Below are 15108 nucleotides of genomic sequence, written 5' to 3' on the forward strand. Positions count from 1 at the left end.
CATCCCATGAAATGAATAAAAAAACCACCCTTTACTTTTATAGCCTATCCCTTGTTTGCTTTTGCTTTATGTCCCCCTTTTCTTCTACTCCTGTTTTCCTTCCCTCTTCCTTTTCATCCCTTTTTCTTGCCTCCATTCCCCCTTTTCCTTTTTCCTTCAACCCCTCCCCCTCTACCTTTCTGCCATTGGCCCCCTCCTTTCTGGTCTCCATATTGTTGAAAGGATTTGGAGTTAGTGGACAAGATGCAAAAAATATTCATAAGGATGATACTCGAACTGAGAGATTACACCAACAGGAAAGTTTGAACAGGCTGGGGCTCTTTTCTCGTAGGAAGTGTCATAGGCTGCAGCAGCTCGAGCTCCCAGTTTTGCATGAGCAGCAATTGGTGTTATTGCAGTGTATCCGCGAGGCTGAGAGTTTGGGGATAGCACGTTTATAGATGTGGCTCCTCTGCAGCTTAAGACTATACAGGCAAAGAGGAAATGAGTGACTGCCAGGCAGGTAGTGCAGGAATCCCCTGAGTGCATCAGTATTCTGTTTTGTATTCTGGTGAGAGTGATGGTTCCTCTGGAGTGTGCAGTCAGAGTCTAGGCCATAGCACCACAGATGACTTACCTGTACGTGGTAGGGGGGGGGGGGGGGTGGTGCGCAGGAGGAAGACTGGAAAAGCAATAGTAATAGGGGATTCTTTAAGGGAACAGACAAGTGTTTCTGCGGCCGGAGAAGTGAATCTGGGATGGTGTAATGCCTCCCTGGTGCCAGGGTCAAGGTTGTCACAGTGTAGCTGCAGAGCATTCTGAGGGGGGAGGGTGAACAGCCAGCAGTCGTGGTCCATATTGGTACCAACAACGTAGGTAGAAAGAGGGATGAGTTCCTGCAGGCAGATTAGAGGGAGCTAGAAAAGCAGGACTTCAAAGGGAGTAATCTCCGGATTTCCCTAAGTGCCACATGCAAGTGAGTATAGAAATAGAAGGGTAGAGCAAATGAATGCATGGTTGGAGAGATGGCGCAGGAGGGAGGGCTTTAGATTCCTGGGACATGGAGATGGGTTCTGGGGGAAATGGGACCTGTACAAGACGGGTGGTTTGCACCTGAACAGAGCCAGAACCAATTTCCTTATGGGGAAATTTGCTAGTGCTATTGTTGGTTTAAACCAACTTTGGCAGCGGTGCGGGAACAAGGGGGTAAATTTAAAGAGGAAAATCGAGGTGCATAGAGAATTGGGAAAGACAGCACTAGAGTAGGAAATTGTATGGCATTAGGTGGGGTCAGTGTAAGAGGGATGTAATAAAGTCTAAGTTAGGTTTACTATGCATGTTTGTGAATGCATGGAGTATGGTAAATAAGGTTGGTGGAAATGTGATGTGGGGCTAATGGAGATTTGGCTCAAAAAAAGGGCAGGACTGGATACTTTCTGGATAGAGTGTTCAGGAAAGATCATCCGTGAGTTTTTGGAGTTCTGAGAGAGCGAGATGGGAGCAGACAGGAGAGGCTGTGGCGAGCAAGCCAGGAGAGGTCTTTTAAATCCAGGAGCAAAGATCTTTTTTGAATGGCGGAGCAGGCCCGAATGGCCTACTCCTATTTTCTTTGTTTCCATTATACAATTGAGAACCGGGCTGACTATAGAAGATTCAGAGCGGAAGTGACAAAACAAATAGAAGCAAAGAGAGAGTATGCGAAGAGACTCGCAGCTAACATTAAAAGGGAATTTAAAAGTCTTCTATAGGCACATAAATAGTAAAAGTGCAGTAAAAGGAGGAGTAGGGCCGACTAGGGACCTAAAAGGGCATTTACGCATGGAGGCTTGGGTACTAAATGAGTACTTTGCATCTGTCTTTGCTAAGGAAGATGCTGCCCAAGTCATGGTGAAAGAGGAGGTAGTTGAGACACTGGACGGGCTAAAATTTGATCGAAGAGGTATTAGATAGACTGGCTGCACTTAAAAGTTGATAAGTCACCAGGACTGGATCAGATACACCAAGGTTATTTCGGGAAGTAAAGGTGGAAATTGGGGAGGCATGGCCATAATCTTTCAGTCCTCCTTGGATAAAGGTGTGGTGCCAGAGGACTGGAGAATTGAAAATGTTACATCCTTGTTCAAAAAAGGGTGTAAAGATAAGCCCAGCAGCTACAGGCCAGTCAGTTTAACCTCGGTGGTTGGAAAGCTTTCAGAAACAATAATTCAGGACAAAATTAAAAGTCACTTGGACAAATATAGATTAAATAAAGGAAACGAGCATAGATTGTTTAAGGGCAAATCATGTTTAACTAACTTGCTTGAGTTATTTGATGAGGTAACAGAGAGGGTTGATGAGGGTAATGTGGTTGATGTGATGTACACTGACTTCCAAAAGGCATTTGATAAAGTGCCACATAACAGGCTTGTCAGCAAAGTTAGAGTGCACAGAATAAATCGGACAGTAGCAGCATGGATATGAAATTGGTTGAGTGACCAGAAACGGAGTACTGGTGAACAGTTGTTTTTTCGGACTGGAAGAAGGTATTTAGTGGGGGTCCCCAGGATTCAGTGATGGGATCCCTGCTTTTCTTGATGTATATTAATGACCTAGACTAATAGGCATAATTTCAAAATTTGAGAGTGACACAAAACTTGGAAGTATTGTGAACTGAGGAGGATAATGATAAACTTGGGTTAATCATAAAGAGGACATAGATAGGTTGGTGGAATGGCAGACAAATGGCAGATGAAATTTAATGCAGTAAAGTGTGAAGTGATACATTTTAGTAGAAAGAACAAGGAGAGGCAATATAAATTCAAGGGCACAATTCTAAAGGGGGTGCAGGAGCAGAGGTACCTGGGGGTATATGTGCACAAATCATTGAATGTTGCAGGTCAGGTTGAGAAAGCAGTTAATAAAGCATATGGGATCCTGGGCTTTATATAGAGTCATAGAGTTATACAGCACAAAAACAGGCCCTTCGGCCCATCGTGTCTGTGCCAGCCATCAAGCACCTAACTATTCTCTCTTCCTCTCTCTCGTTCACTCATTCACCCACCAGCACACTCGCTCACCTACCTTAAACCTCGAGAGAAAGGACTCCTACATCGATACAGGTTTTAAAGCGTGCACTGGACCCCAACGTAACAACAAGACTTACCGGCAGCCAAAGACTCTACATCGAACTCGAAGCACCCTAAATAAAACCCAACTATTGCCTCCAATTTTTCCCCTTTTTCTACCTCTGTCTGTATCTGCGTGTGTGTTTATTGCATATGCATGCTAGCGTTGTCGTACATTCGTTGTGGTTACCCAAATTATAGTTTAACATTAATAAGCTTCCACCTTTCTTGTTTAAAACTAAGGAGACCTGTCTAATTTCTTTGCCTTACAATTCTAGAGCAGTGAACAAGGATTCACTGAGGGGGAGCTAAAAACGTGGTCTTTTTAAAATTAAACCCTGTTATGGTTAAACCAGGCAAAGACTGAGGGGGAACCCATGGACTCCTTTCTCACCTGGTCATAACAAAGGTGATTGGCAACAGAAATAACTGCGATGTGAAGAGAAACTTTTTTAAATCAGCAGGTGGTTAGGATCTGGAATACAATGCCTAAGTGTGGTGGAGGCAGATTCAATCGAGGCCTTCAAGAGAGAATTGGATAACTATCTGAAAAGAAAAAAATTTGCAGGGCTATGGGGAAAAGGCAGGGGAGTGGGACTAGGTGAGTTGCTCTTGCAGAGAGCTGGCACGGATATGACTGGCCAAATGGCCCCCTCCTGTGCTGTAACCATTCTATGATTCTTTTGTGAAGCATTAGCACTGGAATGGACCATTTGGGCTGGAAGGCCTGTTTGTTGTGCATTCATGTAAATTGCATAAATACTGTAGTTAGTGAGAAAAGTGAAAAATAGCCGTTCTGTAATAAAATTATTATACTGTTTGGTACATTTGTTACTTTTACTATGCAAGGAACTGGTGAAGCTTAATCCTGTTTTGAAAAAAAAAAGTTATATTAATGCTGTCCACTTTGTAAAATGTGTTTGGCAGTTAAAGCCTAAACCAAGGTCTAGTTATTTGTTCAGCTACCTTTTGAGTACTTGAAGGGTCCTGTGGAGGCACATGATAAACCCAATTAATGAGACAATCTGAAAAAAGGTTATGTATTTCCCAGGCATGCTACAAATTTACGTAGCTTGTGGGCATCAGTGCAAGCACTCTGCAATGTAGGAAATTGGGGCTCATCCACAAGAATAGTCTGAAACACTGAAGCTAAAAATATGTAGAATTTTGTTCTTAAAGGGAAAACTGGACGGTGCTGGGACACGAGCCCATGTTCTTGAAGAGCCAGGATTCTGTTCCAATCTCTTCAGGGGCTTACATTGCTGGTATCTTTTTTAGAAGTTCTAGCTAACAAGGGTCGTATATTCAATATGTGGGCACGCTACAAGTTACCTAGATATTGGACAGGTATGTTCCTGGGCATGGAGAGCAAGTGCTCATCTTTGGGAGTAGTCTGAGATGCAAAACTTGAGAAAAAATATCTCGAGTTTGAAGTCTGAAATATAATTACTTCATGTAGAGGATAGTAAATGTGGAATACTCTCAGGGGGACCATGGAAATTGAAACCAAGAATCATCAAAGTAAACTGGATTGAAGGGCCAAGACCTGCAGACACCAATATTGTTGAAAAGAGAAACTCCTTAAGTATCAAATCAAAGTTTCAAAGCATTAGTTGATGCTCCGCCTGTGTTTTAAAGGACCAAAGAATGAAATAAACCATTGTTTAATTGCGCCTTGATTTCCAGTGAGTCATTACATATTGTAGGTGCTCAAATGTAAGGGCTTCATTGGTGGACATATTGTTTCTTTTCATGTTTCAACCATAGGTGAAAGAAAGCTGGTTCCATGTTTTAAGCCTCATTACTAAATACTTATTTATTGATTTCATTTTTTTATAGCATCTTGCTTTAACTTTTCTTTGTCTTCTGCCATATAGCAACTGTTCAATTGCCAATCTCTGCACAAGCTGAGCATGCCGGATAATGATCTAACTGTGTTGCCAGCATCCATTGCAAATCTCATCAATCTCAGGGAATTGGATGTCAGCAAGAATGGTAAGGGTTTTTGCTGTATTTTTGAAGAGTCTTGAATATCAAGCAAGTAGATGTTTCTTGTAACGCAAATTGCAAGATTATCAAAATAACCACTAACCTCAGGAATGACACAATTTCTTTTGTATGATCTGGTTTGGGTAAATATTTTTTAAACATCATTCCCTGATCCTTCAGTGGATGAGTGAGAACCATATGGTATGTCACTGAACCATGCAAACCAAGATGTTCTCTTGTTTGATCACCGATGGAGATGCTGCTTGGCTTGCTTAGTGTTTCCATTACATTGGTAGTTTCCTTTTCCTTCCCCCACCCGCCTTGACTAGAGCAAGGTTAAACTAGTTCGTAGTGAATATTATCCAGTTCAGAAACCTAATCTGTACAATCCTTGTGTAGTAAAATCTGTTGCCACAACAAAATACCGGTTTCAGATCAGGGTCACAAATTGAAATCCAGAATGCAATGCATCCTTTTAGATTAGTCTTTGAATCTATGTTAAAAATGTAACAATTTCAAATGGAGCCAAATGTTTTCTGTCTCTAAACTTGTGCCTATTTTCATTTCTCAAACTGGTGATTGTTAACGGGACTCATTTGACCTCTGATACAGTGAAACTCTCAGCTGAGAGTATTCTCTATAGTTGCACCCCTCAGATGTGCACTTTTTAACCAATCTAGAATATAGTTTTGATAAACAATCTTGCATTCGGTGCATAGATGAACAGTAAAACATTTTGACATAAGACATCAGTTTTCATTCATTAACTGCATTCCATTTTGTCTGAAATGTACAATGGAAATTACTTGAGGCTTTCTGTAAGAATGGGAATGGATTCCTTCTAATGGGAGTGTCCCCAAGGGTTTATCTTGGCTTCCCCATCTTTCCTATTGATATGCTACTGTGTGGCAACAAGGTCTGAAGACAGAGTCCACATATATGCTGACATCTCTCAGCTCTACCTCTCAGTCACCTCTCCTGATCCCTTCCTTGTCTCCATGTTATCAAAACTGTTTGTCTGACATACAGTCCTAAATAAGCTGCAGTTTCTTCAAACTAAATATTAAGAAAACCAAAACTATTGTCTTCAATGCCTGCCACAAACTTATACTCTTGCCATCGATTTGGAACCTCGTCTCTGGGAATTGTCTCTGTGACCTATTTGAGGGGCTGAGCTTCTTGACCCCCATGGTCATCTCTCTCGCAAAGAATGCCTACCTGCAGCTCTGTAACATCACCCATATTTATGCCTTTGTCACCTCCACATCTGACTATTCTAATTATCTCCTGGCTGGCTTGCCATCTACACCATCTTTAAATGTCATCTCATCCAAAACTCTACTGTCTGTTGCTTATCCTGCACCAAGTCCCTCCTCACCCATCAGCCAATGCCTCATATTAGAAATTCTAATTGTGTTTAAATTCATTTTGTGACCTTTCCCAGTATGTATCTATATCCTTTTATAGCACTTCAAGAACTGAACCTCTCCAACTTTGGTCTCTTTAGCATCCTTCAATTCTTTTGGCCCACCATTGGTGGCTATGCCTTCAGTTAACTTGGCCCAAAGCTCGGGAATCCTCTCCCTAAACCTCAACCCCTTTAAGGGCCTCCTTAAAATTCAACTCTTCGGCTAAACTTCTGCTCGCCCTTATTCTTAATATCTCCCCTTCCAGCAGACTTTTATTTGGTTATGCTTCTCTGCAAAATCTTGGGATGTTTGTTAAAGCTTTATATAAGTGCAAGTTGTTGCTTGTTTTTGCTTCTAGTGTGCAGTGCTTTATATTTGTCTGTATTCATCTGCAGTTTTTGCACTCGTTTACAGAATGTGCTGGAAAAATATGCAATTTCTGAGCTAGCTGCACTGATTCTGCCACTCAACCTGATTTATTATCCTTTTCAAATTTGACCACATTGCATTGAGTTTCTTAATTCTATCCTTAAATGCATTAGAAACAGTAGTGATGCCAACACCAGAATTCTAAGGCATCCTCAATAATCTTCCCATCCCACCTCCCCCCACCCCCAATCAATCCCCAGGCATAAAGTTCTATAAACAGTACCAGATATTTTCTACCCTTCAGCCAATTCTTTACACATTCCTCAACTATTCCATCTTTCCATAAAGCTTCAAGTTTAATGAATAGTCTTTCACATGCTGTATTAGTGTTTTAGCCAATATTTATCTCTCAGCTAACGTCACGAAAACAGCTTGCCTGGTCATTGTCACACTGCTGTTAGTGGGAACTTGCTGTGCACAAATTGGCTGCTGCGTTTCCTACATTACTCATTTCCTGAAGGCAGACTCTTCTTTTCTTAGGCCTCCTTGTCTCGGGAGACAATGGGTAAGCACCTGGAGGTGGTCAGTGGTTTGTGGAGCAGCGCCTGGAGTGGCTATAAAGGCCAATACTAGAGTGACAGACTCTTCCACAGGCCGCAGATGAAATTGGTTGTCGGGGCTGTTACACAGTTGGCTCTCCCCTTGCGCTTCTGTCTTTTTTCCTGCCAACTGCTAAGTCTCTTCGACTCGCCACACTTTAGCCCCACCTTTATGGCTGTCCGCCAGCTCTGGCGAACGCTGGCAACTGACTCCCACGACTTGTGATCAATGTCACAGGACTTCATGTCGCGTTTGCAGACGTCTTTAAAGCGGAGACATGGACGGCTGGTGGGTCTGATACTAGTGATGAGCTCGCTATACAAAGTGGCCTTGGGGATCCTGCCATCTTCCATGTGGCTCACATGGCCAAGCCATCTCGGGCGCCGCTGACTCAGTAGTGTGTATAAGCTGGGGATGTTGGCAGCCGCGAGGACTTCTGTGTTGGAGATGCGGTCCTGCCACCTGATGCCAAGGATTCTCCGGAGGCAGCGAAGATGGAATGAATTGAGACGTCGCTCTTGGCTGACATATGTCGTCCAGGCCTCGCTGCCGTAGAGCAAGGTACTGAGGACACAGGCTTGATGCACTCGGACTTTTGTGTTCCGTGTCAGTGCGCCATTTTCCCACACTCTCTTGGCCAGTCTGGACATAGCAGTGGAACCCTTTCCCATGTGCTTGTTGATTTCTGCATCTAGACACAGGTTACTGGTGTTAGTTGAGCCTAGGTAGGTGAACTCTTGAACCACTTCCAGAGCGTGGTCGCCGATATTGATGGATGGAGCATTTCTGACGTCCTGTCCCATGATGTTCGTTTTCTTGAGGCTGATGGTTAGGCCAAATTCGTTGCAGGCAGCCGCATACCTGTTGATGAGACTCTACAGACACTCTTCAGTGTGAGATGTTAATGCAGCATTGTCAGCAAAGAGGAGTTCCCTGATGAGGACTTTCCGTACTTTGGTCTTCGCTCTTAGGCGGGCAAGGTTGAACAACCTGCCACCTGATCTTGTGTGAAGGAAAATTCCTTCTTCTGAAGACTTGAATGCGTGTGAGAGCAGCAGGGAGAAGAAAATCCCAAACAGTGTAGGTGCAAGAACACAGCCCTGTTTCACGCCACTCAGGATAGGAAAGAAGTCTGATGAGGCACCGCTATGCTGAATTGTGCCTTTCATATTGTCATGGAATGAGGTGATGTAACTTAGTAGCTTTGGTGGACATCCAATCTTTTCTAGCAGCCTGAAGAGACCACGTCTGCTGACGAGGTCAAAGGCTTTGGTGAGATCAATGAAAGCAATGTAGAGGGGCATCTGTTCGCGGCATTTCTCCTGTATCTGACAAAGGGAGAACAGCATGTCAATGGTCGATCTCTCTGCTCAAAAGCCACACTGTGCCTCAGGGTAGACACGCTCGGCCAGCTTCTGGAGCCTGTTTAAAGCGACTCGAACGAAGACTTTCCCCACTATGCTGAGCAGGGAGATTCCACGGTAGTTGTTGCAGTCACTGCGGTCACCTTTGTTTTTATAGAGGGTGATGATATTGGCATCGCGCATGTCCTGAGGTACTGCTCCCTCGTCCCAGCACAGGCAAAGCAGTTCGTAGAGTGCTGAGAGTATAGCAGATTTGGCACTCTTGATTATTTCAGGGGTAATGCCGTCCTTCCCAGGGGCTTTTCTGCTGGCTAGAGAATCAATGGCATCACAGTTCCGATTTTGTTGGCTGTCCATCTAGCTCATCCATGACTGGCAGAGACTGGGCTGCATTGAGGGCAGTCTCAGTGACAACATTCTCCCTGGAGTACAGTTCTAGGTAGTGCTCAACCCAGCGGTCCATTTGCTTGCTTTGGTCAGTGTTTGTGTCCCCTGATTCAGATTTGAGGGGGGGGCGATCTTCTTGATGGTTGGCCCAAAAGCTCTCTTAATGCCATCATACATTCATCTGATGTTTCTGGTGTCTGAGGCCATTTGAATATGACTGCATAGGTGTTGCCAGTCGTCATTTGCGCAGCGCTTCTGGCTGTTTTAGGTGCTACAGATGTTAACTCGCTGGGGGCTTTTTTGTAGTTCAGCAGTGCAATGCGCTTAGCGGCTATGACAGGTTCCAGCTCTTCAAAATGAGATTGAAACCAGTCTGCATTCCGCTTCACACGTTTGCCATAGGTGGTCATGGCTGACTCATAGATGGCGTCTCTGATGTGGGCCCACTTGGTCTCTGCATCCCCAGTGGGAGTGTTTTGAAGGGCTTTTTCAAGTGAATTTAGAAATCTTTGTAACAGCTGTGGATAAGAAATTCTGAATCCACTTTGATTGTTAGCTACATTATTATTCAGATAGTGCTTAATTTTATTTCTGGAATTGATTCTATTATTTTACATGGAATTGACGTATGACTAATTGCCTATTGTTTCCCGTGCCTGTTTTGTTACCCTTTTTCACAGTATGTTTCCAATCTGCTGGTACTTCCCCATTGTCATTCGCTCTGTCGTCATCATTGTCAATGCTTCATGAACCTCCTCCCTAGTTTCTCCTAGTAATCTGGGAAAGAGACTGTCACCTTTCAGGAACATTTACCATTGCTTATGACCCTCGTAAATTCTCATTCATTCCACAGGTGTGGCTCACCTGGGGAAAAATTTTCAGCATGATTTCTTGGGTGATCTTCCCAAACGTGCAGCTCAATGCTTGACTGTGTACTTTGTGAATAGAAACACTAAGTGCTGTTCATTAAATTGTAACGAAACAATTCTAATCCTTAAAGTTAAAAGAGATTTTGGGATGAAGAGTTGGAGAAATCTAAGTCAGTCTCCAATCAAGTCAGATTTGTTGGGCCTTTGTATACCTGGAAATTTGGCTCCTCTTGATTGGGATTTTCAAACTGGTTAGGTGCAAAGAGTGTTTCATACACTTGGAGACAACACTGAATCCTCACAATTAGCTCCTAAAGTATATTTTTAAAGAAAAGTAAGACTTTGTTTATAACATAGGTACAAAAAACAGAAACAGAGGTTTGTGATATATTTAAGAGGATTCTTAGGCTGGATTTTCAATTGTCTTTGGGGCTGAGGTCAGGTGTGGGTGTGCGTTCAAAATAGCGCTCTTGGATGGCGTATCAGCTTTCCAACACCACCGTGATGTGCTGTAATTTTCAAAGGGGGAGGGGGTTGGAGAGCCAGCAACTCGCAAACCTCCCATTAACTGGCTGTTAAGCTCGTCGAAGAGCTTGTTAACAGGCTGGAAAGGAACAGAATTAAATTATCAAAGGTAAAAACGGGTAGAGCAAACCTTAGTTCACAGCTGTCTGACACAGCGGGAGCCATTATTTATTGCTTATGCTGATTTATTGCTAAGGTCTTGAAACAGAAGGGAAAGTCAAACTGAGGTGCTAATGTCTAGCCATTGCTTGAGAAGAGCAGATTAATTACCTGATGAGTGAGCATTTTGGTACTTTCTTGCACTGTGAGGCAGATGGCCCTCTGCTCTCCTGCCTGCTCCATTATGCTAGGCAATGACAAGTCCTGTCATAGCTGCCGTCTGCATTTGACAATTGCCCTCCAGAGCCAACTTTTGCCTCCAGCAGTGCCACAAATTGGCTACCGTGCTCCAGATTGAAAATCCAGCCCCCTTTTCCTAGGGTACTTTTAGGTCAGTCCATATGGCAGATATTTTATCAGTCATACCACATCTTCATCTTTTGAGTGATTTTAAAAAAAAACTTTCTGTATGTAGGTGTCACTGGCAAGGCCAGCATCAATTGCCCATCCCCAGTTGCCCTTCAGAAGGTGGTGATGAACTGTTGCAGTCCATCGTATCAGTTTTGCTGCAACTGAACAGCTTGTTAGACCATTTCAGAAGGCAGTTAAGTTCAACCACATTGTTATGGGTCTGGATTCGCATGTAGGCCAGACTTGGTGAGGGCAGCAGATTCCCTTCCCTGAAGGGCATTATTGAACCAGTTGGTTTTATACAACAATCTGGTAATTTCATGGTCACCATTACTGATACTAGCTTTTCATTCCAGATTTATTTAACTAACTAAATTTTAGATTCCCTAACTGCTGTGGTGGGATTTGAACTTGTGTCTCTGGATTACTAGTGCAGTAACGTGACTATTCTGCTTCTACATGTAAATAGGAGTTGTAATTACCAAAGTGGGAGAGGGACAAATGAGGATCTGCCAAGGAGAATTATCCCTTTAAGAACGTTGTGCCATGCATGTCCATCTTGGTCAGGTGACCTTCCCACTCCATTGTATATTTCAGGCCTTATGCTGAACAGCGTCATCGGTTCCTTTTATCTTGTTGGTATCGACCTTGACTGTTAACACATTCCAGAAAATGTCATCTTTCACTGTTTCTGGTGTCTTACTCCACTATAATTCGTTGCAGTTTAGTCTACAGCTTGAAGTTATTTATGCAGTAATTTATCAAAAGATCAATTGCTTTATTTTCCCCCCCAATGTTTTGCTTGTTACTAATTCTGTTTTATTAATATTAATATTATGGAATACCTGTTGAGCAAGGCCTGCCTTGGTTCAGTTCCAGTCCATGTTTTCAGCTTCTGGTTCATGCCAGTTTCATGTTTCACAGGTTGCGACAAATAACAAGTGCTCTTGCTGCTGGATACATGCCACACTTGCCATCCATCGTATGACCTTTTCAGTAAATGTGCGAATGTGATCATTTTCTGGGAGGCCATTGGTGTTTCAGGGGCATCCAAATTCAATTTCTTCAGTCATTGAGTGTTCTTTTTCCCTGCCCCTCAAGTTCTGATCCAACTGGAAAAATCATGCAATAGTTACAACACAGAAGTAGGTCATTCGGCCCATCATGTCTTTGCTGGCCTCTGACAGCAACTGAACTAGTCCCACTCCCCTTATTCCTGGAGCCCTGCAAATCTTTTCAGATAATTTTCCAGTTCCCTTTTGAAAGCCACGATTGAATCTGCCTCCACCACAATCTCAGGCAGTGCATTCCAGATCCTAACCACTCACTGTGTTAAAAAAAAAAAAAAAATATTTTCCTTGTGTTGCCATTGGTTCTTCAGTCAGTCACTTTAAATCAGTGTCCTCTGGTTCTCCAACCTTCCACCAGTGGGAGCAGTTTATCCCTATCTACTCTGTCCAGACCCCTCATGCTTTGAACACCTTTATCAAATCTCCTGTCAGCTTTTTCTTCTCTAAGCAGAACAGCTCCAGCTTCTCTACTGTATCCACATAAGTGAAGTTCTTCATCCCTAGAAACATTCTCGTGAATCTTTTCTGCACGCTCTCCAATGCCTTCACTGCCTTCCTAAAGTGTGGTGCCCAGAATTGGACACAGTACTCCAGTTGATGCCAATCTAGTGTTTTATAAAGGTTCATCATAACTTCCATGCTTTTGTACTCTATGGGCTGGATTTTATGTCCCCCTCCCCCCGGGGTGGGGGGCACCATAGAATGGTGGCAGGAGGTGGAGTGCCCGTTGCATCCTGTCGCAAGCGATTTTGCTGGAGGTGGGGGGATAGGCTGACAATGGCCTGCTGCCCAGAGGCCATTTGAGCCCCTGACAGCCACTTAAGAGTCTCTTCTTGCCAATGCTGGGATGTAACCGGGTAGGTGGATGGGGTACCTCTGCCATGTGCGGAGGGGCCCTTGTAAAACAAGGCGCACTCGCTGCGGGTTTAGTTGGGGGCAGGTCCTTCCTCCATGGCGCAGGAGCCCCGCCATCAAACCCTCCATCTCCATGGACCCCCCCTCCCCCTGCACTTCATACCCACCCCACCTCACCAGGGCCTTTCGGACTGGCCCCAGCAACCCTGTTCACTTATGAGGTCTGGGTCTCCAGAGCTGGGCCTGAGTCCAAGGCCTCTGCAGTACTGACAGTGGCCACTGCTCCCAGTGGTGCTGCCGATACTGCTGAGCTGCCGGCCTGTGATTGGCAGGCAGCTCTTGGAGGCGGGATCCTCGCCTTTACAGGGATGGAGAGCCCGGCACCAGAAATTTTTTCTCTGGAACAATGGGTGGGGGGTGGGGGGGGGATGCTGGGGGTTTGGGGGAAGTGCTAAAAGGCCAAGGCGGAGTCCTCCCGCCTTTTCGGCCCAACACTGGGTGCCTCGCCGCCTCCAAGATCTCATCCTATGCTGCTATTTGTAAAGCCCAGGATCCCGTATGCATTTTTAACCACTTTCTCAAACTGCCCTGCCATCTTTAACAATTTGTGCACATATATCCCAGGACTTTCTGTTCCTGCACTCCTTTAGAATCGTACCATTCATTATATATTGTCTCTCCTTGCTCTTCCGACCAAGATGTATCGCTTCGCACTCCTTTGCACTAAATTTTATTTGCCACATGTCCGCCCATTCAACCAGCCTGTCTGTGTCCACTGATAATCTATTGTTATCCTCCTCAGTTCACAATACTTCCTAGTTTAGTTTCATCTGAAAATTTTGAAATTGTGCCCTGCGTGCCCCCCCCCACCCCAAATCCCACTCTCCGTCCGCTCACCTCCAGCTTCCCCCCCCCCCCCACCCCTCAATCTCCTTCTCCGGCTGCTTACTCCCAGCCTCCCTCCAGGCGCGAGCTCTATGCCGCGCCGATTCCCTCCTCTTGGCCGTTCGCTGCTACGTTGCCTTGTCACCCCTCGCGGCTCACTTTGCTTTCTCGGGCGGAGCGAATGGCTGCGATGAGGGAAGCGGCCTGCGGCCTAGAGTTGTCGTCTTGGGGGGTGGTGTGTGGCCAGAGAGCGGGAGGGGAGTGAACGGCCGGAGAGCGGGATGGGAGGGGAGCGAGCGAGCGGCCTGGAGTGAGTGGTCGAGGGGGGGGTGGGGGAGGGAGAACGTTTTCCTGCACACAGAGTCATAGAATCACGTGCCAGTTAGACCTGGCAAGGCAAGACGTAGACTGTGCATGCGCAGCATCTCAGAGCAGCAGACCGTTTGCGTATGTGTACAGCTTGGAGCGCTCTGATGACATCAGCAGGCTGCTGCGCTGTCAGGAGTCTCTCTGAAACAGAAATGCTGGAAGTACTCAGCAAGTTGGGCAGCATCTTTCCAGAGAGGAAGAGTTAATGTTTCAGGTCGATGACCTTTCTTCAGAACTGGGAAAAATTAGAAACTTAATAGATTTCATGCATGTCAAAGGGGCGAGGGTAGGTGAAAGAACAAAAGGGAAAGCCTGTGATAGGTTGGAAGACAGGAGAGATTAAATGACAAAAGGGTTGGTGCAAAGCCAAAAGCAGCAATAATGAAACAAAAAGTGCTGGAAAGTGCTTAATCGAAAAATGCAATACTGTCCCTCGAGCTTGCAGTGAGCTTCAATGGAACACTGCAAGGAGGTTGGGTACAGAGAGGTCGGCATGAGAGCAAGGTAGAGAATTAAAATGACAGGCGACTGGGAGCTCACTTTGTGGGCTGCACGGAGGTGTTCTGCCAAGTGCTTGCCCAATCTGTGTGATCTCCACAATTTAGAGCAGACCACATTTTGAACAGCCAGTACAGTAGACTAAATTGAAAGAAGCACACTTAGATCGTCTGAAATGAGTGTTTTGGGCATTGGATTGGAAGGAGGGAGAAGGTAAAAGGGCAGGTTTTACATCTCTAAAAGGTGCCACAGAAAAGGGAAGGGTGTTGGGGGTGTTTGAGGAGTGGCTCAGGTCGAGGAATGCTGAAAGTGGAGAGGAAGGGAAG

The 15108-nt window shown here is 44.9% G+C and overlaps 1 protein-coding gene across 3 annotated transcripts in view; it reads left to right on the plus strand.

Moving 5' to 3' along the window:
• erbin (erbb2 interacting protein) overlaps positions 1-15108 on the plus strand; it is a 287800-nt gene that overhangs the window by 121894 nt on the left and 150798 nt on the right. For all 3 annotated transcript variants that reach the window (XM_068029426.1, XM_068029428.1, XM_068029427.1), the window contains exon 3: positions 4961-5078. In XM_068029426.1, the coding sequence (XP_067885527.1) occupies positions 4961-5078 (118 nt within the window). The remainder of the gene's footprint in view (positions 1-4960; positions 5079-15108) is intronic.

Source organism: Heterodontus francisci, chromosome 4, assembly GCF_036365525.1.
Source record: "Heterodontus francisci isolate sHetFra1 chromosome 4, sHetFra1.hap1, whole genome shotgun sequence".
Classification (NCBI taxonomy): domain Eukaryota; kingdom Metazoa; phylum Chordata; class Chondrichthyes; order Heterodontiformes; family Heterodontidae; genus Heterodontus; species Heterodontus francisci.